The 26,300-nt window shown below is 44.3% G+C and overlaps 1 protein-coding gene across 2 annotated transcripts; it reads right to left on the reverse strand.

The window, feature by feature from the left end:
* Positions 1-766: 766 nt before the first annotated feature.
* keap1a (kelch-like ECH-associated protein 1a) lies at positions 767-16,826 on the reverse strand. Of its 2 annotated transcripts, XM_029756774.1 has the most exons (13): positions 16,520-16,826; positions 16,239-16,402; positions 9,075-10,110; positions 8,650-8,849; positions 8,349-8,505; positions 4,252-4,344; positions 3,968-4,114; positions 3,775-3,884; positions 3,489-3,618; positions 3,180-3,376; positions 2,084-2,289; positions 1,783-1,959; positions 767-1,611 (listed from the first exon to the last, which is right to left on the reverse strand). In XM_029756774.1, exons 3-13 carry the CDS (start codon positions 9,282-9,284, stop codon positions 1,436-1,438), a joined length of 1,803 nt encoding a protein of 600 aa, XP_029612634.1. In that variant the 5' UTR covers positions 9,285-10,110; positions 16,239-16,402; positions 16,520-16,826; the 3' UTR covers positions 767-1,435. The 2 variants fall into 2 exon arrangements, with proteins under 2 accessions (XP_029612634.1, XP_029612635.1); XM_029756775.1 differs by lacking the exon at positions 16,239-16,402.
* Positions 16,827-26,300: the final 9,474 nt, after the last annotated feature.

Below are 26,300 nucleotides of genomic sequence, written 5' to 3' on the forward strand. Positions count from 1 at the left end.
CTCATTCCTTCGACGATAAACGCAAATCTGACCATCACCCCTGGTGAGACAAAAACGCAACTCGTCAGTGAAGAACACTTTTTGCCAGTCCTGTCTGGTCCAGCGACGGTGGGTTTGTGCCCATAGGCGACGTTGTTGCCGGTGATGTCTGGTGAAGACAGGCCTACAAGCCCTCAGTCCAGCCTCTCTCAGCCTATTGCGGACAGTATGAGCACTGATGGAGGTATTGTGCGTTCCTGGTGTAACTCGGGCAGTTGTTGTTGCCATCCTGTACCTGTCCCGCAGGTGTGATGTTCGGACGTACCGATCCTGTGCAGGTCTTGTTACACGTGGTCTGCCAATGCGAGGACGATCAGCTGTCCGTCCTGTCTCCCTGTAGCACCGTCTTAGGCGTCTCACAGTACGGACATTGCAATTTATTGCCCTGGCCACATCTGCAGTCCTCATGCCTCCTTGCAGCATGCCTAAGGCACGTTCATGCAGATGAGCAGGAACCCTGGGCATCTTTCTTTTGGTGTTTTTCAGAGTCAGTAGAAAGGCCTCTTTAGTGTCCTAAGTTTTCATAAATGTGACCTTAATTGCTAACCGTCTGTAAGCCGTTAGTGTTTTAACGACCGTTCCACAGGTGCATGTTCATTAATTGTTTATGGTTCATTGAACAAGCATGGGAAACAGTTTTTAAACCCTTTACAATGAAGATCTGTGAAGTTATTTGGATTTTTACGGATTATCTTTGAAAGACAGGGTCCTGAAAAAGGGACGTTTCTTTTTTTGATGAGTTTACAGACAAATATCTTCACATGGTGATGTTTCTATTAGCTAGTTAAAAACACAAACAGTTTGTTCTTAACATTTGAAAAATGGCTCTTAAATTCACTGTGATTCCAGTCAGTTGGGTCTTTGTAGCTGAAAGATCTTACTCTAACCTCACGATGTACCCTTGGAATGTGTAATGGCTGCTGTTGTCGAAATAAGTAATGTGAGTCTTGTAAAGTTAGGTGCTCCTTAAATTTAAGTTAATGCAATTAAAAATAAATTGTTACCAATGCAATTGTCTTCTGTTTGGGAGTGACAGCCCATTTAGTGATTCAGGCAATGTGTCTTATAATGGCATCATACGAAGGTTCATGTCCATTCTAGTATTCTAATTCCTAACTCTATGTCTGTAGCACCCTAATAATGGTGAGGTCATTTTGAAGTCATTGTGAGGTCACTTCCTCCCCCTGGTCCACTTCCTACTGACTCCACATAGAATTAGAATGATCAGAACAGACATTCCTGATTAATGCAAACTTTGTGGCTTTGGATAAAAGTGATCTAAGAGCTTTGTCCTTTCTACTCATTCTAATTCTATTGCAACAAGTCCTGCTCTGTCGCCATGTTGAGTCAGATATAAAAAAAGAGTTATGATGAGTCATGTCTCCTCGCTCTAACTCTATGTCACTTCCTCTTCTTCTTCCTCCTCGGGCAGGTTGCCGGGGCAGGGCTCCATTGTTACTGCGACGGCCATTCCGCTGCGTCCTAGCAACATGTTGGTGATGGACGTCCACTGGTTGGTATCAGGGCAGTAACTCTCAACACTGGACAGAAACCCTGTGGAGTTAAAACCACCTGGAGGCAGGAGGGAGGGAGAGGAAGAGGGACAGAGAGAGAGGAAGAGGGATGGAAGGCAAAGAGAGGGAAACAGGATGGGTGAATCCAAGCCTCAGCAGGAGCAATATGGTATCTGGCTCTAAAGTTGGCCAAACTCTCCAGAGAGATGGCAGGTTTCTCCAGACTCACCCAGTATGAAGATGCGTCCCTGGTAGATGGTGACCCCGTGAGCGCTGCGGCAGTGCTGCATGGAGGCCACTGGCTCCCACACATCTCTGGTTACACTGTACCTCTCCATGGAGCTGAGCTGGGTATGACCGTCATACCCTCCTACTGCATACAGGTACGAGTCCACACACACCACACCTACACACACGAGGAAGAAACAGAGAGAGAGACGTTATCCACACACCTTGACAGGTGTACACACACACACACACACACACACACACACACACACACACACACACACACACACACACACACTCACCCAGTCCACTGCGTACAGTGGTCATGGGGGCCAGTTGGTGCCAGGTGTTGGAATCGGGGTGGAACCTCTCTGCTGTGTTCCAGCGGTTCTGGCCGTCGAACCCCCCCACCACGTACAGAGACCCCCCGCAACCTGCTACCCCCGCCCCCAGACGGGCTACTGACATGGGGCTCACAAACACCCAGCGGTTCGCCTCTGGGTCATACCTGGCAGAGAGCGAGCGAGAGAGAGAATTTATGGTTGTTATTGTCGTAAAGCTGCAATATGTAACTTTTTGGGCAACCCGACCAAATTTACATAGAAATGTGAGTTAAAGAAAGAACGTCTAAGAAGCAGTAGATCTGTTCTATGTGTGTTATTTCTATGCTTCCCATTCTTAAGTTTTGCTTTTGAATCTTTTACTTTCGGTTTCGTACACCAGCGTCAAACTGCTGAAAATACAATATTTTTGGTTATGGAAAAGATATTTCACAGCGGTTAAGATGGTACAAAGATTCTCTACACTATACTTGCTTGTTTTGTCACATAAATTGAAATTAGGCAAACTATTACAATTTTTGCGATTTCTGCATAGTGCAATGCTCATTATCATTGTTATCATCATAACCTGAGTGCATGGGACTGTAGGAGCTATCAGAGTGTGAGTTATATAGGAGCCAGGTAACTTACAGTGCATTAACTAAAGCTACGTACTTTGTGAGGTGTCTAGTAACAAGTTTTGTGGGAGGATAGGAGAGCAGCTGAGAGGAGAGGCAAGGGTGGATGGATGGAAGGAAGATAGAAAAAAAAGGCAGGAAGGACACATCTCTGAGGTATTCTACCAGAGCTACGGGTCCTTTTAGCCGCTCAGCAGCGAGTTGCGAAACATTCCCAACCGGATTGACATTCCTCGGAAGCAGGTACCAACACAGCCGGACCAAAGGCTGTCACACTAATTAGTCCCCCACCTTGGGCTCAGGAATTTCTACATTATCTTGGGGAATTTACACTACCTCTCACTCTGCTCTCTCTCTCTCCTCTTTCTGTCTTCTCTCCTCTACACCCCCCCTTCTCCTCACTATTTCTTTCTCCTCCTCCTCCTCCTCTCCCTCCTCACCTCTCCACGGTGTTATGATGCGTAGACCCCTGGGACCCCCCCACGGCGTAAATGCTCCCGTCCACCACGGCCACCCCCACCCTGTTCCTGGGGGTGTTGAGGGAGGCGTGCTGGCTCCACTGATTGGTCATGGGGTTGTAGCAGCACAGGGAACTGGACTCAGTGTTGTTCTGTAGGGACAGGTTCCTGCCTCCCACCTGAGGATGAGGGAAAGAGGGAGGGAGAGAGGGAGGGAAGGATGGAGAGGGGGAGGGGTTAGATAGAAAGACAAGGCCGTAAAAAGCAAGGTGTGTGTGTGCGTTCGTGTACCGTGTAGAGCAGGCCAAACAGCACACAGGAGCCCAGGCCACTGCAGGGAGAGCCCATGTCAGCTAGCTTCAGCCAGATGTTCCTACCAGGGTCATAGGCCTCCAAAGAAGACAGAGAGTGCTGCCGATACCTGGGATGGAAGACAGGAGGATCAGACAGTGCATAACCATAATAGGATTATATCATCATACTCGTATGATATCATCCAATTATCTCATTGTATTGTATCGTGTCCTACGCTCTACTATCCTACTACACCCCATCCCATCATATGTTTGTAGACTACCCTCCAGCTACGTAGATAAGCTGTGTTCCACGCTGAGGCGCAGGGGGGAGGGGCTTCCTCAACGCCATTTCCTGGAATATCTTAGACAGGAAGTCTCTACAGGAGTTGGCCTGGAATGAAGGAACATATCAATCAATCCCAGCAGCCGGTCATAGATGAATAGACGACATAGGTTTCATTGATAGGGACTTGCCTTGCTGAGGATGGGGCAGGACTGGAGCTGTATCTTGATGAACTTGGGAGGCAGAGCGTAGACGTGGAGAGCATTGAGGAGGGCGTGGAGATACGGAGCTCTGCTCTCCACGTCCCATCGCACCCAGTCTGTACAAGCCTTGTACACCTGACATCAAGGAGCTCATGGTCAAACTTTGGCAGGCGGTTATCTTGATTTTCACATAGAAATATGCATATAAGTGAAATGTATAAATATACACCTCAGGATAAACCATGTGTATAGAATATAAATCAAATCCATACCTCTGACTCACAGAGCACCTTGAGGCTGTCTTGGCTGATGAGCTCCAACAGCTGACAGTGAGACAGACTGAAGAACTCCTCCTCTTTGGTTACCTGGGGTAGGGACAAATAGACACACAGTCAACACGCGTCACATGCTCACACACACAAACACACAAACACAGTCTGTCAATAAGGCATTTCTATGTCCGACTAAGCACACTGTTTTTGTCTATAGGGAACAGGTGACGTCAGGGGACCCTTCACCAAACAACAGTTGCAGACTTCTCATGGTCTTATACAACATTGACAAGACTTACCAACCTTGACTTTTTCATGACGTGTCTCTTGTACACGTACTGCTTAACTGAGCTGTGTGTATATAAGTCGGGGGTCTGAGCCTCATAAAGTGCATCATATCTGAACAGGTATTGTTTCAGAATGAGGGGTGCTGTAGCTCTGCTTGTGTTGTTGTTCTGTCTGTCTGGGGCATGGACTCAGGAGGAGAGTGGAGGGTGTTCTGTCTGTCTGGGGAATGGACTCAGGAGGAGAGTGGAGGGTGTTCTGTCTGTCTGGGGCATGGACTCAGGAGGAGAGTGGAGGGGTCAGAGAGAGTGGCATCACTCAGCAGGGACACAGTGCAGGGAGAGAGCAGGGTGAGTGAGGTTCAGATGGAGAGACGACCAACGAACAGACCACCACCGCCCCTGACATCTGGACTGAGATGAAGGAGCTGAGAGACATGGGGCACAACCTGGGAACCATCATAGTGGAGCAGAGAGAGAAGCTGAGGAACATGGTGCACAACCTGGGAACCATCATAGTGGAGCAGAGAGAGAAGCTGAGGAACATTGTGCACAACCTGGGAACCATCGTAGTGGAGTAGAGAGAGAAGCTGAGGAACATGGTGCACAACCTGGGAACCATCATAGTGGAGCAGAGAGAGAAGCTGAGGAACATTGTGCACAACCTGGGAACCATCGTAGTGGAGCAGAGAGAGAAGCTGAGGAACATGGTGCACAACCTGGGAACCATCATAGTGGAGCAGAGAGAGAAGCTGAGGAACATGGTGCACAACCTGGGAACCATCATAGTGGAGCAGAGAGAGAAGCTGAGGAACATGGTGCACAACCTGGGTACCATCGTAGTGGAGCAGAGAGAGAAGCTGAGGAACATGGTGCACAACCTGGGAACCATCATAGTGGAGCAGAGAGAGAAGCTGAGGAACATGGTGCACAACCTGGGAACCATCATAGTGGAGCAGAGAGAGAAGCTGAGGAACATGGAGGTCAGACTGACAGCCAATGAGGCTGAGGTATAGAAACACAGTGGTGGACCTTAGAAGCCACCATGGGGAAGATGAAGATAAAAGGACACAGTTGATTTAACAGGTATGGTTGTAAAGGTGTACATTGAAGGAACTAAGTGAGACACAGCGTCCCACTGTTTATAATGACTTGAAGAAGGGTTAACATTGTTTCATGTTGGACGTAAAGTTACTGGTGACTTAGTGTGAATATGTCTGTTGTTTTCAGGCCTGGAGGCCAGACTGAGTGCCAGTGAGAGCCAGGTGAGGGAGCTGACGAGAGCAGCTGCAGTTATAGTAAAACGGATGTAAACAACATTGATTTTGAGTCGGGGATCAGTTAATTTCACTAAATCTACATTGCTGCAGAATTCACTGCTGCACAAGTATAATGTATTAAATATCATTGAGAACCTGTGAACCATTAAACATACTGTCATTTGCACTCTGTGATTGAGAATAGAAGAATGATGTAATTGTATCAGTATCATCAAGTAACTTTAAGTTTTCTCTCCTGTGTTCATGGGCAAACCAAAAGTGGCCTTCTCTGCTGGTTTGAGCCACAATGGACCTGTAGGCCCCTTCCATAATGTCACCACCCCAGTCTACACCAGAGTCATCGCCAACATCAGCAAGACCTACGACCCGACAACAGGTAGTCACTTTACGGCCCAACCATATAGACTGACTTTAGTCTAGGAGTTCAAGCTATATTAAAGCATGTATGCAAAATGTTCTTGTCCTCTGCTCCAGGTATCTCCACACCACCAATAAGATGTGTCTACTACTTGAGATTCACTGCCATGAAAAACTTTTCCATTGCCTTCAGAAAGTATTCACACCCCTATACTTTTTCCACATTTTGTTGTGTTACGGCCTGAATAAAAATGCAATTTTGTTTGAAAATCTGAAATGTCTTGAGTCAATAAGTAATCAACCCCTTCTTTATGGCAAGCCTAAATAAGTTCAGGAGTAAAACTGTGCTTAACAAGTCACATAATAATTTGCATGGACTCACTCTGTGACCACTAACATTGAGTGGCTGCTGCCAACATACTGACTCAAACCTCTATCCACTTTAATAATTAAAAATTGGATGTAATAAATGTATCACTAGTCACTTTAAACAATGCCACTTTATATAATATTTACATACCCTACAATACTCATCTCATATGTATATACTGTACTCTATACCATCTACTGCATCTTGTCTATGCCGTTCAGCCATCGCTCATCCATATATCTATATGTACATATTCTTATTAATTCCTTTACACTTGTGTGTATAAGGTAGTTGTTGTGAAATTGTTAGATTACTTGTTAGATATTACTGCATGGTCGGAACTAGAAGCATAAGCATTTCGCTACACTCGCATTAACATCTGCATGTGACCAATAAAATGTGATCTGATCAATAATAGTGTTTAACATGATTTTTGAATGACTACCTCATCTCTGTACCGCACACATTCAATTATCTGATAGGTCCTTCAATCGAAAAAAGTGAATTTCAAGCACAGATTCAACCACAAAGACCAGGGAGGTTTATAATGCTCCTAAAGAAGGGCACCAATTGGTAGATGTGTAAAAATAAAAAGCAGATGCTGAATATCACTGAGCATGGTGAAGTTATTAATTAGGCTTTGGATGGTGTACCAATACACCCAGTCACTACAAAGATATACATGTCCTTCCTAACTCAGTTGCCAGAGAGGAAGGAAATTCCTTAGGGGTTTCACCATGAAACCAATGGTGATTTTTAACAGTTACAGAGTTTATTGGTTGTGATATGAGAAAACTGAGGATTGATCAACAGCATTGTAGTTACTCCACAATATTAACCTAAATGACAGAGTGAAAAAAAGGAAGCCTGTACAGAATAAAAAATATTCCAAAACATGCATCCCTTTTGCAATAACGCACTTAAGGAATACTGCAAAAAATGTGGCAAAGAAATGTACTTTTTATCCTGAATACAAAGCGTTGTGTTTGTGGGAAATCCATCACTGAGTACCACTCTTCATATTTTCATGCATGGTGGTGGCTTCATCATGTTATGGGTATGCCTAGTTACAGTTTTGACTTAAATCGGCTTGAAAATCTATAAATCTAATCAAGATATAATAGCGTTTCATTTTTAATACATATATTTTTATAAATGTTAGAATTACTCTTCCACTTTGACAGAGTATTTTGTGTAGACCGTTTACCAAATTTAAACACACTTTAACAACAAAATGTGGATAAAGTCAAGGGGTGTGAATATTTTCTGAAGGCACTGTACATGTACAAGAAAAGTCAGAGAATCCTGTATAATTACGACTTCAAGCCTGATGATAAGCATAAGCACATTTCTAATGCTTTCGCTCTAGAACTGATGAAGGGTGTATATACTGTGTACATGCGCAATCCTACATTGTGGAAGCTCTGGGATTCCTACCAAAACCATAACCCCTTCAGTGGCTTCCTCCTCTTCACAGTGTGAAAACATCATGGATGCTGTAAAGGTCTCTAAAAGTCTGTATGTCAGGGCCTCTTGGTTCGTCTAACGTCTATCAACAAAAGGCAAAATCGTCTTTGTCTCGTTGATGTTTTATAGTCTTTATGACATCGTGCTAAACTAGCTCATGTGTACGGCAATATGACAGCTGCTTGACAGACAGTAACATTATTTTGGCCCAAATCCAGCCCACATCTGAAAGGTTACTTCAGGTCACTTCAGACACATAGCCAGCCATATTGGCTACATTATGTGAGTGAGATACAAAGTGTGTGTGTGTGTGTGTGTGTGTGTGTGTGTGGTTCCTACCTCATTGAAGTGTGTGTTGATGTACTCGCGGCTCCTCAGGTGCAGCTCGGTGCAGCCAATCTCCTCAGCGAAGCGAGCGATGCCGATCACGTTGGCCGGCTCCAAGTTTTTAGTGAGGTAGTCACAGCAAGCCTTAGCCACGTCTTCTATCTGGTACCTGACACACACGCACACGTTCAATGAGGTAGTCGCAACACGCCTTAAAGGTACAGAAGGATTCATCATATAAGACACCAGAAAAAACTTTATAAGTAGACCATCTTCCAGTCAAATTATTTATGGTCACCACATAGACTCTTACCTCATGGCGGCCAGTAGGAGGTGCAGCACACACTTCTCCCCCACGGTGATGCGTGAGGTGTAGGCGAAGTCAATGAGCCTCCCTACCACCTGGGGGCAGACATCACGTAGCGTCACCTCGGAGGCGTGGCATTCCTTAAAGCTGCTGGTGAACATGGCTTTGAAGTATGGGCTGCAGGACGCCAGCACCACTTTATGCACCTGAGGTTGGGAGGGAAGGTGTGGCCAATCTTATACATGTGGGTGGGGTGCAGGCTTTTACGCCAACCAAGCAGTAAAACACCTGATTCAACTAAGAAAGTATTTTACAGCCTTTTGCTTTGATAAGCAAACCTCTGGGGTAATGCACAAGGATAACGCTGTATTTTACAGTCAAGTATCACCTTATACAGCTTTATAAGTAGGAACAAAGAGCAGCCCTCTCACCTTGAAGTCGACGGTCGTGTCCTTATAGGTGACGTGTAGGGTGATGTCACACAGCATCTCGTGCCTTCTGAACTCCTCCATGGCCTGCAGGGCTCTGGAGGGGTGGGTCTCTATGGTGTAGTCCAGGTACCCAGACCCCCGCATCGACGGCACCGCGATGGCAGAGAAATCTGCATCCCTGGTGAGGCGCTTCTTCCTGGGGCACAGCATCCTGACCGATGGGGGGCTGGAGGTTGTGGGAGTTTGTCTGTCTTAGGGACTGATTAACCAATCAATGGACTAAGTATTGATTTCCCCTGAATCCCCCAAGTCGACTTTTGCACCCGATTAATCCTTATTGAATGATTGTAACACAGTGCATAGTGCATAGTCACTCAACGCGTGATACTTATCGATATTACTAAACGTTTAGGAGGAGTGGGGTTTTCCACGCAGTATCTGTTATTACAAATCAAAGTCCTACACAAGTAACAGCCACGTACCCCTCCATTTGTCCGATTTGATGATTAGAACTTCCATCCATCACTGTTGGCAGTATTTCCTCCAGAGTCAATGTGTTGATAATATTTTCACCTCTCTAGCATAGCTATCTAGTGACTAGGCTGTTACAACACACACATCATCAACACTAGTCAGTCAGATATCACAGGAAAAAAACAGTCATGTTGCTGAGATTACTGATTTCATCCAAAGACTTCTAGTTCAGTCCAGCAATTCCATATTCAGTCCAGAGATTCCAATTTTAGTCCAGAAATGCCTAAATTAGTCTGATATTTCAGCTTTTGGTCCTGATATTCCTGGTTTAAGAACTATTCCTATTTAGTCCATGGAGTTCTAGATTATTCCAGAGATTCCATCTTTAGAGCAGATATTCCTGATTTAGTCCATGAGATTCCAACTTGGTCCTTTGGTGTTGGGCTTCCAGTTCTGGGGTTCAGGAATGAAGCATTGGTTGGCCATTCTTCACTTGTTGTCCTCTAAATCCATTATGTCCAAGATAGATGACATCAGGGATGATCTGGTGTCTTCTGTTTGTCTGGGAGCAAATTAAGACAATATAGTCATTAGGAGAGGCAGCATGTGTATCCAATGGAGTGTGTATATCAAATGTTTTAACCCCCCCCCACACACACACACACACACACACCACTGTCAACAGACCTAGGGCTGTGATGATTATGGAATTTTGTGTAAAGATGATTTGCAATGCAAATGACCAATTGTCATAATTGTACTTTTGGCAAAAATGTTTTGAGCTTGTAACATATCCTTTAAAATGAGCTTTGGCATACCTAATGAATAGAACACAGCATTGGTGACACCCCTGTCTCTGAAACAAATGGTTTTCACCTCTTAAACTTTTGGAAACGAAGTTGTTCTGCTCGTAAAATGATTACCAACTTTACCCTCTTCATGTACACCGAACAGAAATATAAAACGCAGCATGCAACAATTTCAAAGATTTTACTGAATTACAGTTCATAAAAGGAAATCAGTCATCTGAAATAAATTTATCAGGCCCTAATCTATGGATTTCACATGACTGGGTAAACAGATATGCATCTGTTGGTCACAGTTACAGTTGAAGTCGGAAGTTTACATACACTTAGGTTGGAGTCATTAAAACTCGTTTTTCAACCACTCCACAAATGTCTTGTTAACAAACTATAGTTTTGGCAAGTCGGTTAGGACATCTACTTTGTGCATGTGAATTTTCCAACAATTATTTACAGACAGACTATTTCACTTATAATTCACTAGATCACAATTCCAGTGGGTCAGAAGTTTACATACACCAAGTTGACTGTGCCTTTAAAGAGCTTGGAAAATTCCATAAAATGATGTCATGGCTTTAGAAGCTTCTGATGGGCTAATTGACATAATTTGAGTCAATTGGAGGTGTACCTGTGGCTGTAATTCAAGGAATACCTTCAAACTCAGTGCCTCTTTGCTTGACATCATGGGAAAATCAAAAGAAATCAGCCAAGACCTCAGAAAAGAATTGTAGACCTCCACAGGTCTGGTTCATCCTTGGGAGCAATTTCCAAACACATGACGGTACCACGTTCATCTGTACAAACAATAGTATGCAAGTATAAACACCATGGGACCACGCAGCCGTCATACCGCTCAGGAAGGAGATGCGTTCTGTCTCCTAGAGATGAACGTACTTTGTTGCGAAAAGTGCAAATCAATCCCAGAACAACAGCAAAGGACCTTGTGAAGATACTGGAGGAAACAGGTACAAAAGTATCTATATCCACAGTAAAACAAGTCCTATATGGACATAACCTGAAAGGCCACTCAGCAAGGAAGAAGCCACTGCTCCAAAACCTCCATAAAAAAGCCAGACCACGGTTTGCAACTGCACATGGGGACAAAGATCGTACTTTTTGGAGAAATGTCCTCTGGTCTGATGAAACAGAAATATAACTGTTTGGCCATAATGACCATCGTTATGTTTAGAGGAACAAGGGGGAGGCTTGCAAGCCGAAGAACACCACCCCAACCGTGAAGCACGGGGGTGGCAGCATCATGTTGTGGGAGTGCTTTGCTGCAGGAGGGACTGGTGCACTTCACAATATAGATGGCATCATGAGGAAGGGAAATTATGTGGATATATTGAAGCAACATCTCAAGACATCAGTCAGGAAGTTAAAGCTTTATCACAAATGGGTCTTCCAAATGGACAATGACCCCAAGCATACTTCCAAAGTTGTGGCAAAATGGCTTAAGGACAACAAAGTCAAGGTATTGGAGTGGCCATCACAAAGCCCTGACTTCAATCCCAAAGAAAATTTGTGGCCAGAACTGAAAAAGCGTGTTCGAGCAAGGAGGCCTACAAACCTGACTCAGTTACACCAGCTCTGTTAGGAGGAATGGGCCAATATTCACCCAACTTATTGTGGGAAGCTTGTGGAAGTATACATGAAATGTTTGACCCAAGTTAAGCAATTTAAAGGCAATGCTACCAAATACTAATTGAGTGTATGTAAACTTCTGACCCACTGGGAATGTGATGAAAGAATTAAAAGCTGAAATAAATCATTCTCTCTACTATTATTCTGACATTTCACATTCCTAAAATAAAATGGTGATCCTAACAGACCTAAGACAGGGAATTTTTACTAGGATTAAAGGTCAGAAATTGTGAAAAACTGAGTTTAAATGTAAATCGCCGACTTCAACTGTACCTTAACAAAAAGGAGGTAGGGGTCGTGGATCAGAAAACCAGTCAGTATCTGGTGTGAACACCATTTGCCTCATGCAGCGCGACATCTCCTTCGCATAAAGTCATTTTTACATTTTAGTCATTTAGCAGACGCTCTTATCCAGTGCGACTTACAGTAGTGAGTGCATACATTTCATACCATGCTTTTTTTTTTGTACTGACCCCCCATGGGAATCGAACCCACAACCCTGGCGTTGCACACACCATGCTGGCGTTGCAAACACCATGCTCTACCAACTGAGCCATTGGGAAGGCCCAAAGTTGATCAGGCTGTTGATTTTGGCCTGTGGAATGTAGACCCACTCTTCTTCAATGGCTGTACGAAGTTGCTGGATATTGGCGGGAACTGAAACACACTGTCGTACATGTCAATCCAGAGGATCCCAAACATCCTCAATGGGTGACATGTCTCGTGAGTATGCAGGCTATGGAAGAATTGGAACATTTTCAGCGTCCAGGAATTGGGTACAGATTCTTGTGAAATGGGGCTGTGCATTATCATGCTCAAACATGAGGTGATGGTGGCAGATGAATGGCACGACAATGGGCCCCTCTTCACAACATTGACATCAGCAAACCGCTCGCCCACAGGATGCCATCTGCCCGGTACAATTGAAACCGGGATTCATCCGTGAAGAGCACACTTCTCCAGCATGCCAGTGGCCATCGAAGGTGAGCATTTTCCCACTGAAGTCAGTTTCGACACCAAACTGCAACCAGGTCAAGACCCTTGTGAAGAAGACGAGCACACAGATGAGCTTCACCGAGACTGTTTCTGACAGTTTGTGCAGACGTTCTTTAGCTGTGCAAGCCCACAGTTTCATCAGCTGTCCGAGTGGCTGGTCTCAGACAATCCCGCAGGTGAAGAACCTGGATGTGGAGCTCCTGGGCTGGCGTGGTTACACCTGGTCTGAGGTTGTGAGACTGGTTGGACATACTGACAAATTCTCTGAAACAACAGCTCTGATGGACATTCCTGCAGTCAGCATACCAATTGAATGCTCCCTCAAAACTTGAGACATCTGTGTCATTGTGTTGTGTGATAAAACTGCACATTTTAGAGTGGCCTTTTATTGTCCCCAGCACAAGGTGCACCTGTGTAATGACTATGCTGTTTAATTAGATTCTTGATATGCCACACCTGTCAGGTGGATGGATTATCTTGGCAAAGGAGAAAGGCTCACTAACAGGGATGTAAACAAATTTGTGCACAAAATTTGAGAGAAATAAGCTTTTTGTGCATATGGACATTTTTTGGAATCTTTTATTTCAAGCTCATGAAAGATGAAACCAACACTTTACATGTTGCGATTATATTTTTGTTCAGAATTAATATGAAAAATTGCTATTGGGTAAACTATATGAGAACCTCGAGCACAGTTTCACTTCCTTATGGCTTATAAATAGACGAGAGGACAAACAATCATACCAGAAGATACATAGGCCTAGCATGGTGTGTCACCCTAAAGCTAGCCTGATCACAAGTCACAAGACCTAAACCCACCAGCCAGGAGAGCGAGGGGGGAGAGAGAAAGGGGGGTATGGAAAGAGAGTGGTGAATGGCAAAAAGAGAGAGGGGATAGAAAAAGAGGGGGAGTGAGGAAGAGAAACAAACAGAGAGAGAGTCCTTCATATTCAACCCCCCTATAAAGGTCCATTGTCCTGAGCTGTGTCCCCTTGTACTGAACTCCTGATCTGGCTTAAGGGGTTTTAACACACCAAAACTAACCCTGTCGACACAGCAAATAGGCATACAGTCCACAGGGTGAAAAATCTGCAGCTTCAACTACTGAAACAAAGTTACACCACTAACATACAGTACCAGTCAAAAGTTTGGACACACTTACTCATTCAAAGGTTTTTCTTTATTTTTACTATATTGTAGAATAATAGTGAAGATGTCAAAACTATGATATAGCACATATGGAATCATGTAGGAACCAAAAAAGTGTTAAACAAATCAAAATATATTTTATATTTGAGATTCCTCAAAGTAGTCACCCTTTGCCTTGATGACAGCTTTGCACACTCTTGGTATTCTCTCAACCAGCTTCATGTGGAATGCTTTTCCAACAGTCTTGAAGGAGTTCCCACATATGCTGAGCGAATGCCAAGAGTGTGCAAAGCTGTCAACAAGACAAAGAGTGGCTACTTTGAAGAATCTCAAATATACTTTGATTTGTTTAACACTTTTTTGGTTACTACATCATTCCATATGTGTTATTTCATAGTGTTGATGTCTTCATTATTATTCTACAATGTAGAAAATAGTAAAAATAAGTGAGAAACCTGGAATGAGTAGGTATGTCCAAACTTTTGACTGGTACTGTATATGCTATACAATGTAACAAACACTAGTTGAAGCTAAGATGCAGTTTTACAGCACACACTGTTCAAACACTGTGACAGTAGCCAAAGAGTTAACCATTAACAGAATCAACAGTGGGTGTGTCCACGTGCAACAGAACCAACAAGAACACACAGTGCTGTTCTATCACTGAAGGTTGCATCGCAATACTTTGAAGTGACTTCCTCTCCTCAGCTCATCCCCTTCAGAAATTAACAACCTGACTAGAGGCATTTACAACATGGTATTTGCTATGTCATAGTGTGACACTACAGTATTCACGCAATGAAGCTTGACACCGTTATCCATGTCAATAAAATAATTTCAGGCTAGAGGTTATATGCTGAGCAACCAAACATGGTCAGCAAATTAAAAATTAACTGCCAATAAATAAGTTCTCAATTGTTTAACTTCAGTTCAATTGGATGAGGATAATGTTTTATTATTTCCTAACAGGATGTGCGCTTGTACAGTACAGCACACACACACACACACACACACACACACACACACACACACACACACACACACACACACACACACACTATGACAAATGAGAAGGTGGTTCTGACAGACAGGTGACTCACTACAACACTTATAGAATAGGATTGTTTGTGTGTGTGTGTATGTGTATGTGTATGTGTGTGTGTGTGTGTGTGTGTGTGTGTGTGTGTGTGTGTGTGTGTGTGTGTGTGTGTGTGTGTCACTATTTTACACTGTCATATGGTATCTGGCACAGACATATTTGATTTCAAAGAAAAAAATGTTTTTCCAAGAACATAAAAGTCAACATACAAGTCAAACAATGATTAGACAATATATTAAACCATAGGCCCTAAAGCCTATGGTTTTAGGTTACTGAACAAGGTTACTGAACCCAGTTGTTACATGATACCTTCCCATGCAGGGGAAGGGTTAAACTCCGTTCACCGGAACAACTGATAAGGTGCACATAATCTGAAACCACTCAAGAGTGTACTAATAATGCTGATGACAACATGCATGACAACATGCAAAATCAATACCTTTATCTTGTTTAATTTCATTCATAATCATGACTCACTCCATAAATCAGCTATATTCTTGTTATAGATAAAAGTATTCCCTTGAGATTGTCATTATTTATACTTGTCATTATTTATACTTATCAGAATGTTTATATAGACTCTCAAACGCATAACTTTCTCTAAATTTTTCTCTGCTTCAAGGGCCCCCTACGGGCTTGAGCACAGGGGCTTCAGACCCTGTAAACACCTGCATTAATCAGCCCCTGAATACGCACTATGCAGCTGTTGCAAGAGCTAATTTTCACTTGTAGCAAAAACAACGACTGATAGGCAGCTTAAACTTCTTAAATTCAACCATTATTGCAATGCAATTCAACGTCAGGTTTCCAGGCAAGTTTAGATTGAGATATATGAGCGAGAGTTAGTCATGTGTGGCGCTCATCTGCTTCTAAATCAGTTTTCACTTCCTTTTAGACTGCAGTGCATTCAACAACAATAAGACATGTCAAAAGTAAAATATTACACACATCCAACACTGATGTAGCCTAGCCTATATGCTCAAGTCAGTAGATACTCACCTCCCCTGCTATATTATATTTTAGGCTACAGGGATTTATTCCAAAATAGTCGTTTCCAACTAGTGTTCTTTTCGCGGACACATTCAGCTCCCTGACTGTCAGTATGGAAATCAGGCTGTCAAACTGCCGACGCAGTTGTCCTTTGATGACGCAACCGCGTAGACCTTATGTCGGCACAAAAACAAAAACTTGCCACTTCACTTTTAAATGACATCGCACTTATTGAATAAAACGAGTGACTTTTTTCGGATACACTTTAGACACATTCAGATGCACAATACCTCGTTTGAAGCTGTCTCCTGTGCTGTGTGCGCCTGAACGCTGCGCGTTTCGCATTGACGTGGGGCATTCACATCACAGTAAATGCGTTATATGCGCGCGGCGCGATTTCTACATCACCATGACTTAGCAACTTCAACTTCATAGCAGCATAGCCCAGCTGCACAACTTCATTAATGACGCCCGGCAAGTCGGCAAGTACGCACAAAACAACAATAACAACATTCCAAGAAATTAACCCGATTACCCGACGATTATAACGCCAACCCAGCGCAGTTCAGCGTGGCTGGTAGACTATCTATGACATCAGACATTTATATGCTAAAAACAAATAAACGCCCACATACTAAGGTCCTAAACAGTTTCTTTGAGTCATAAATAAATATAGTGCTCCAGGCCTATTCAATTAAACAGGCAGTACCTCATATTTAAAGTCAAATAGATCACGAAGGGTATGTGTGTGTGCAAGGTCAGCAGTTTATGAACAAAGAAACTGTACACATTGATATGGGGATGCGTAGTTTGACGGAACAGTATCATCAGAAAGTGCTGGGTGGTGTCACATTCTGATGTGGAGGCATGTGATGGAACGGTCTAATGGAAAACCATGATGTTTGCTGGCATGCATTTCCCCTAAGAATTACAGCCACATTCTCGACCTAGTGGTTGTGGATCCGTAAACTGTTCGTTCAATCAATGACTTCTCAATATGCATGATAGGATCACTAATAAACGTAGCGTGTCTGATTATGTATATTTATATATACCCCTGTCTGTATCTGTAATTATAACGTCATTACAGAACATAGTGAAATGGTTGTGGGCAGGTGACCTGTGGGCAGGCATGTGTACGTATTTGTTTTATTGACAGTGCTGATAGGAGAAAGTAAAGTGAAACTGCATAGCACAGTGACACTGCGGTATGGCTGCATCTCAATCTATCTGAGGAGGATACCTTTCTTAGTCTTCCTCTCCTCGATTCATTTCCTTCATCTGCACTTGGACAGTTGAAAGCAAATTCCTACTTTATTTATAATATCCCTCCCCCATTTCTAACCTTAATGTAGGTGTTTATTATTCATTATTTATTAAAAGCTGAAAAACAATGACAACGGTTTAACCCAGGTTGGTTCAACCAGTGTGTGCCCAGTGGGATGTATGACCATTTCCTCTGAGAGCCACATACACGGAGTGCACAAAACATTAGGAACACCTTCCTAATATTGAGTTGCACCCCCTTTTGCCCTCAGAACAACCTCCAGTTGGCTGGATGTTCTTTTGGTGGTGGACCATTCTTGAAAGACACAGGAAACTGTTGCGTGTGAAAAACCCAGCAGCGTTGCAGTTCTTGGCACACTCAAACCCAGTGGTGTAAAGTACTTAAGTAAAACATACTTGAAAGTAATACTTGAATAGTTTTGGGGGTATCTGTACTTTACATTACTATTTATATTTTTGGCAACTTTTACATTACTACATTGCTAATGAAAGTAATGTACTTTTTACTCCATACATTTTCACTGACACTCAAAAGTACTCTTACATTTTGACTGGAAAATGGTCCAATTCACACACTTATCAAGAGAACATCCCTGGTTATCCCTACTGCATCTAAGTATATTTAAAACCAAATACTTTTAGACTTTTACTCAAGTAGAATTTACTGGGGGACTTTCAAATTTGAGTTGAGTCCTTTTCTATTAAGGGATCTTTACTTTTACTCAAGTATGACAATTGACGTTTTCCACCACTGCTCAAACCAGTACGCCTGACACCAACTACCATACCCCTTTCAAAGACACTTCAATATTTTGTCTTGCCCATTCACCCTCTGAGTGGTACACATACACAATCCATGTCTCAATTGTATCAAGACTTAAAAATCCTTCTTTAACCTGTGTCCCCCTCTTCATCTACGCTCCTTGAAGTGGATTCAACAAGTGACATCAATAAGGGATGATAGCTTTCACCTGGTCAATCTTTGTCATGGAAAGAGCAAGTGTCATTAATGTGTTTTACACTAAGTGTAATTTAGTTATTAAAAGTGAAGAATGATTGACCTACAATCAAAAGTCATTCAAATAATTGGTTGAAATCTAGAAACATTATTATATATTTATGTCATAATCTTCGTCGTCTGAAGAGGAGAAATCATCGGCCCAATATGCAGTGGGTATATTGCTCATCTTCGTATTTATTGAAGGTAAACACACTTTAACAAAATAACGACGATAACAGTCCAGTAAGGTGCACAGACTAAACCGGAAACAACCACCCACAAACACAAGTGAAAACGAAACACACTAAATATGGCCTCCAATTAGAGACAACAACCACCAGCTGCCTCTAATTGGAGGTCATTGAAAAAACACAACATAGAAAGAGAAACCTAGAATAAACATAGAAAATATAGAACATACATCAAAACCCCGAAACACCCAAAACAAACACCCCCTGCCACGCCCTGACCAAACTACAATAACAAATAACCCCTTTTACTGGTCAGGACGTGACAGTACCCCCCCCCCCCCCCCCCCCCCAAAAGTGCAGACCCTGAATGCACCTGAAACAAAAACTCACAAAACAATAACCCCAAACTAAAGGGAGGGAAGGTAGGGTGGCCACCGTCAACGACGGTTCTTGTGCTACACCCCCCCTTCCAAATCCTCCCCCCTACGGAGGTGGCTCAGGAGCGGGACGCAGACCCCGTTCTACCACTGGCTCACCCCACTTAGGTGGTGCCTCTAGAGCGGGGTCCTTCGCTGCCGACCCCGGACTGGGGACCCTCGCAGCGGGCGACTCTGGCAGCACCGGACAGGCGGGCGACTCTGGCAGCGCCAGGCACAGGATTCACCAGGCTGGAGAGACATGCAGGAGGCCTGGCTCTGGGCGCAGGCACAGGATAGACCGGGTCTCGAAGACGTACTGGAGGTCTGGAGCGCACAGCCTGCACAACCCTTCCTGGCTGGGTTGTAACTGTAGCCCTGCACGGGCGGAGTGCTGGCACAGGGCGAACTGGGCTGTGCTGAGGCATGATGGCTGCCGTGCGTAGAGCAGGCGCAGGGTAGCCTGGGCCTAGGAGACGCACTGGTGGCCAGATGTGCTGTGCCGGCGCACTTCTCCCTGGCTGGATGCCCACTCTAGCACGGCACTTGCGAGGGGCTGGTATCAACCGTACCGGACTGTGCGTGCGGATGGGCGAGACCGTGCGCACTTCCGCATAGCACGGTGCTCTCAACGCCAAACGCTCCCTATAATAAGCACGAGGAGTTGGTTCAGGCCTATTGCCTGACTTACTCCAACTCCCCGTGTGCCCCCCCCCAACATTTTTTTGGGGGGGGCTGCCTCTTCACCTCCTGAAATGGAGGATATAGTGCCTCATACCTCCATCGCTCAGCCTTTGCTGCCTCCAGCTCCTCCCTCGGGCGCCGGTACTCCCCTGCCTGCCTCCAGGGTCCCTTTCCTACCAATATTTCCTCCCATGTCCACGACTCTAAGTAGTTCTCCTGCTGCTCCCTCCTCCGCTGCTTAGTCCTCTTATGGTGGGTGGTTCTGTCATAATCTTCATCGTCTGAAGAGGAGAAATCATTGGCCCAATATGCAGCGGGTATATTGCTCATCTTCGTATTTATTGAAGGTAAACACACTTAAACAAAATAACGACGATAACAGTCCAGTAAGGTGCACAGACTAAACCGGAAACAACCACCCACAAACACAAGTGAAAACGAAACACACTAAATATGGCCTCCAATTAGAGACAACAACCACCAGATGCCTCAAATTGGAGGTCATTGAAAAAACACAACATAGAAAGAGAAACCTAGAATAAACATAGAAAATATAGAACATACATCAAAACCCCGAAACACCCAAAACAAACACCCCCTGCCACGCCCTGACCAAACTATAATAACAAATAAGCCCTTTTACTGGTCAGGACGTGACAATTTATTAATGACAAATGTGAAACGTCAGAGCTGTGTTAGAGCTGTCAAATCCACAAGTGTCTCCTTGTGTTACCTTATCACCTAAACTGCCAATAGTTTAGGTGATATATCAAACAAATCCCATGAAGCCGCGTCAGAAGTTCCTGCAGCGCGTTAATAGTTCAAACACCTGAATGTGTGATGTTCTATTGTAGGCTATAGGCCCTACTCCCGATTACACTGATACGCTTTTGTAAGGCTCTGGGTGTAGTGGGTGCGAAGTCAGGCGCAGGAAGTAGAGAGTACAGGTTAGTGCTTTATTGGCACAAACGGCGAACATAAGCCACCCCACTAAGATACAGGGCGCATACAAAACAAATGCCCCAAACACTGGGGACTGAAACAGTCCGGAGAAAAACCCACGACCGAAACACCTGAGACACGAGCGTGCACAGATGCAACACACAAACAATCCCGAACACAGAGCAGACGGGCCTACTGGCTAAAATAACCCGACTAATCAGTCTAACAAAAAACAGGTGAAACCAATAAACAGAAAGGGGAAAAAAGGGAATCAGTGGCAGCTACAGTGAGGGAAAAAAGTATTTGATCCCCTGCTGATTTTGTACGTTTGCCCACTTACAAAGAAATGATCAGCCTATAATTTTAATAGTAGGTTTATTTGAACAGTGAGAGACAGAATAACAACACCAAAAAATCCAGAAAAACGCATGTCAAAAATGTTATAAAATGATTTGCATTTTAATGAGGGAAATAAGTATTTGACCCCTCTGCAAAACATGACTTAGTACTTGGTGGCAAAACCCTTGTTGGCAATCACAGAGGTCAGACGTTTCTTGTAGTTGGCCACCAGGTTTGCACACATCTCAGGAGGGATTTTGTCCCACTCCTCTTTGCAGATCGTCTCCAAGTCATTAAGGTTTCGAGGCTGACGTTTGGCAACTCGAACCTTCAGCTCCCTCCACAGATTTTGTATGGGATTAAGGTCTGGAGACTGGCTAGGCCACTCCAGGACCTTAATGTGCTTCTTCTTGAGCCACTCCTTTGTTGCCTTGGCCGTGTGTTTTGGGTCATTGTCATGCTGGAATACCCATCCACGACCCATTTTCAACGCCCTGGCTGAGGGAAGGAGGTTCTCACCCAAGATTTGACGGTACATGGCCCCGTCCATCGTCCCTTTGATGCGGTGAAGTTGTCCTGTCCCCTTAGCAGAAAAACACCCCCAAAGCATAATGTTTCCACCTCCATGTTTGACGGTGGGGATGTTGTTCTTGGGGTCATAGGCAGCATTCCTCCTCCTCCAAACACGGCGAGTTGAGTTGATGTCAAAGAGCTCCATTTTGGTCTCATCTGACCACAACACTTTCACCAGTTGTCCTCTGAGTCATTCAGATGTTCATTGGCAAACTTCAGACGGGCATGTATATGTATTCTTGAGCAGGGGGACCTTGCGGGCGCTGCAGGATTTCAGTTCTTCACGGCGTAGTGTGTTACCAATTGTTTTCTTTGTGACTATGGTCCCAGCTGCCTTGAGATCATTGACAAGATCCTCCCGTGTAGTTCTGGGCTGATTCCTCACCGTTCTCATGATCATTGCAACTCCACGAGGTGAGATCTTGCATGGAGCCCCAGGCCGAGGGATATTGACAGTTCTTTTGTGTTTCTTCCATTTGCGAATAATCACACCAAATGTTGTCACCATCTCACCAAGCTGCTTGGCGATGGTCTTGTAGCCCATTCCAGCCTTGTGTAGGTCTACAATCTTGTCCCTGACATCCTTGGAGAGCTCTTTGGTCTTGGCCATGGTGGTGAGTTTGGAATCTGATTGATTGATTGCTTCTGTGGACAGGTGTCTTTTTTACAGTTAACAAGCTGCGGTTAGGAGCACTCCCTTTAAGAGTGTGCTCCTAATCTCAGCTCGTTACCTGTATAAAAGACACCTGGGAGCCAGAAATCTTTCTGATTGAGAGGGGGTCAAATACTTATTTCCCTCATTAAAATGCAAATCAATTTATAACATTTTTGACATGCATTTTTCTGGATATTTTTGTTGTTATTCTGTCTCTCACAGTTCAAATAAACCTACTATTAAAATGATAGACTGATCATTTCTTTGTAAGTGGGCAAACGTACAAAATCAGCAGGGGATCAAATACTTTTTTCCCCCACTGTAGTAGGCCGGTGACGACGACCGCCGAGCACCACCCGAGCAGGAAGGGGAGCCACCTTCGGTAGGAGTCGTGACAGCTTTACATCCCCCCCATCCAAATTAACATGAAAATTATGCAATAGCCTTCAGTTTCTATCGCCGTTTTGAACTTCTAACGCGGTAGGGAAAATATCCCACTGGGCACATACGTCAATTCAACATCTATTCCACGTTGGTTCAACATAATTGATTTGAAATGACATGGTGTGTGTGGGAAGGAAGTGAGTGGTTTGTGACGCACAAGAGCAACCGTGGGTTAATGCTCAATCTGATTGAATCAAGCCTCTAATTTTAGAAAGAAGATAAAAAGGTCTGGAGTTCAGCAGTCTATATGGAAACTAGTGATGCGTTGCCACTAGTGATGCATTTTTTTTCATAGGTGGAGTTGGCTGGCAGCAGACTGGGATGTGGGTGAAGAAAGCAGGTACTAGTTGCAGCAGACTTGGCACTGGAGGAAGCAGGTTAGACTTTAGTGGGAGCAGCCTGGGTGGGGCACGCAGCAGGTTGGACTGTAGTGGGAGCAGCCTGGGTGGGGCACGCAGCAGGTTGGACTGTAGTGTGAGCAGCCTGGGTGGGGCACGCAGCAGGTTAGACTGTAGTGGGAGCAGCCTGGGTGGGGCACGCAGCAAGTTAGACTGTAGTGGGAGCAGCCTGGGTGGGGCACGCAGCAGGTTAGACTGTAGTGGGAGCAGCTTGGGTGGGGCACGCAGCAGGTTAGACTGTAGTGGGAGCAGCCTGGGTGGGGCACACAGCAGGTTAGACTGTAGTGGGAGCAGCCTGGGTGGGGCACGCAGCAGGTTAGACTGTAGTGGGAGCAGCCTGGGTGGGGCACGCAGCAGGTTGGACTGTAGTGGGAGCAGCCTGGGTGGGGCACGCAGCAGGTTGGACTGTAGTGGGAGGAGCCTGGGTGGGGCTGGCATCAGAGAAGTCAGTAGTGGTGGTGGTGAAGTCATCCAGAACACTACCAACTGTGGGGTCCATTGCATAGTCCTCAATATCAGTCTCCTCCGACTCAGGGCCCATGGCCTGCATGGCCTTCCCAGTCTGCCTGAGCAGGTAGTCCACACACCAATCAACTCTCCTGAAAATGAAACAAGACAAAAATGTATATGAATATGATTACTCACAATATCTTCATCATATCAAAACACTGATTGTCACATCTGCTCGCTCCCACTCCCCTTCTTTGGTGCTCGAGGTCACCAGTTCAATCATTACGCACACCTGCCACTATCGTTACACACACCTGCGCTTAATTATGGTACTCACCTGGACTCCATCATGTCATTTACCTTCCCTATATCTGTCACTTCCTCAGTTTCATTCCCGAGTCAGCATTGATATAGTTATGTTTCTCCTGTCCAGACGCTGTTCTTGTTTTGTTTCATGTCTATTTATTATTAAATCCACACCCTGTACTTGCTTTTCGTCGCCCAGCGTCTGTCGTTACAGAACCGTTACAGTGATACAGTTTTGTTTCTGCCATGTTTTAATGGTTGTAATGATATTAGTTAAGAAATGTTCTGAGGTTCGTCTTAGAGGCTATAGCAGAGAAGAGCACTTACAGAGGCTGTAGTAGAACTGGCAGTGCCCTGAGAGACAGCAGAGGCAGTGGTGGTTTTCACAGAGGCTGTAGCAGAGGGGAAAGGGGAAATGATAGAAGATTATTATATCTTATTATATATATTTGATAACCTAATATGAAAATGATTTGAGGGTAAACAGTAATAAAACAAATGTATCCAGGCAGGTTGCCGTCGAGGTTAAAGCATTGGACCATATACCGAAAGGCTGCTAGTCGAAGACCGGAGCCGACAAGGTGAAAAAATCTGTTGCTGTGCCCTTGAGCAAGGAACTTAACCCTAATTGCTCCAGGGGCGCTGTACAATGGCGACCCTGGCCTTAACCTGACTCCCTGCGGGTGTTTCAGGGGGAGTTGGGATATGCAAAATATTTGATATGCACTGTTATAAACTGGGTGGTTCGAGCCCTAAATGCTGATTGGCTGACAGCCGTGGTATATCAGACCATATACCATGGGTATGATGAAACACTTATTTTTACTTCTCTAATTACGTTGGTAAACAGTTTATAATAGAAATAAGACACCTCGGGGGTTTGTGATGTATGGCCATTATACGACGGCTAAGGGCTGTGTCCAGGCACTTCCATGTTGCATCGTGCATAAGAACAACCCTTAGTCGTGGTATATTGGCCAAATACAACACCCCTGGGGTCTTATTGCTTACATATACAGCCATTGACACATACAGAACAAGCTTGTAAGTACTGCCCTCCAATGGATAGAAATGGAGCAGCAGGCCCTCCCAGTCGTACTGTAGCTCCACATTATTGGGTTGGGGAGTAGCCTACGGGTGAAAGCAGCCAGTATCCAATCTATCCAACCCAGCTAGTTCAAATGAACATGCACTTCACATGTACTTGTAATTCAGGCCATAAAACCAGAGGGATTTACAGACAAAACCTTGATCCCCTTCTCCTCAATGTAGTGTTTTGCTTTTTTTGATTGTTGATGGCATAGAGTAGACCAACACATTGGGTCCAGATGGGAACAGAGGGAGAGAAGCTGAGAGAGAGACGTAGGGAGACAGAGAAGGAGAAACATAAGTTACGTTGGCATGTTTTGGAGGCCCTGCCATAAAAGAGAGACAGAGAGAGGGAGAAGAAAGAGGTTGACATACATCTGTCATGCATTATTTCAGGGAAACCATTGAGAGAGAGAGAGAGAGAGAGACTCTCTCTCTATGTGAGGAGGAATGACAGTCTGATTGTTTCTCTCCTTTTTCAGGGGTATAATCCCCATGCATATGCACAATCCCTCTGAATTCCTCAGAAAGGAGTAGCCCTGCTTTGTGTCTCTAGATGGAACTGGTTCATAACCAGGTACTGATGGTCTTCAAACAACATTCTTCTCCTAATCAGGCAGGATTGGACCTCTGGGGCTGCCTCTAGGTATGTTGAGAGGAAATGATCTCGCTCTGCTTTTCTCTGATTACCTTTCTCTCTTTCTATCTCTCCCTTTCTCTCTCCAACTCTTTGTCTCTCTATCCCCCTCACTTTCTTGCTACATCGGTCTTTCTTTCTTCCTCCCTCCTGTTCTTTCTATCTCTCCCCTGGTACATCATCTTGTAGTCAGATCGAGTTGGAGTGGTTCCCAGTCCTGATTAGAGGGCTCTAACTGTAACCTCTGCTAAAACCTCCTGCAGGGCCCATAATCAGAGGAGAATAATACACGTATCATCACAATCTATTCTATTGTACTGGAATCTACAGTACTGGATTCCATTTTGATGTGCCCCTTAATGGAATCATCCTTCCCCTGTGAGACGCAAGCATAGAACCAAATGAGGAAAGCATGCTGTTCCCCTTCAGAAATACTTGTAATAGGCCCCGATATGAAAATAATTCGATTTTTGAATTTCAAGTTTATAGAACAATTTTCTGGAAACTTTGCAAAAAGCCACATTGGGCTTCAATGTATGAAAACTTGACATTAAGAAAACTGTGAAAATCTCAAAAAATCACATCAAAATGAATCCAAAACATTAACATATGATGTAAAATGTCAAATGGTATATGAATCTGAAATGAAGTCATTTCGTC

This window comes from Salmo trutta, chromosome 6 (assembly GCF_901001165.1).
Source record: "Salmo trutta chromosome 6, fSalTru1.1, whole genome shotgun sequence".
Classification (NCBI taxonomy): Eukaryota; Metazoa; Chordata; class Actinopteri; order Salmoniformes; family Salmonidae; genus Salmo; species Salmo trutta.

Bases quoted from the DNA above. Each gene is read 5' to 3' on its own strand.
- keap1a (XM_029756775.1), bottom strand. From the start codon at position 9,284: ATGCTGTGCCCCAGGAAGAAGCGCCTCACCAGGGATGCAGATTTCTCT. The intron at 4,345-8,348 runs GTAGGAACCACA...TCCCTACCCCAG, and splicing joins TCAACACACACTTCAATGAG to GTAACCAAAGAGGAGGAGTT. The intron at 3,885-3,967 runs GCAAGTCCCTAT...CCTTCATTCCAG, and splicing joins CCTGCCCCATCCTCAGCAAG to GCCAACTCCTGTAGAGACTT.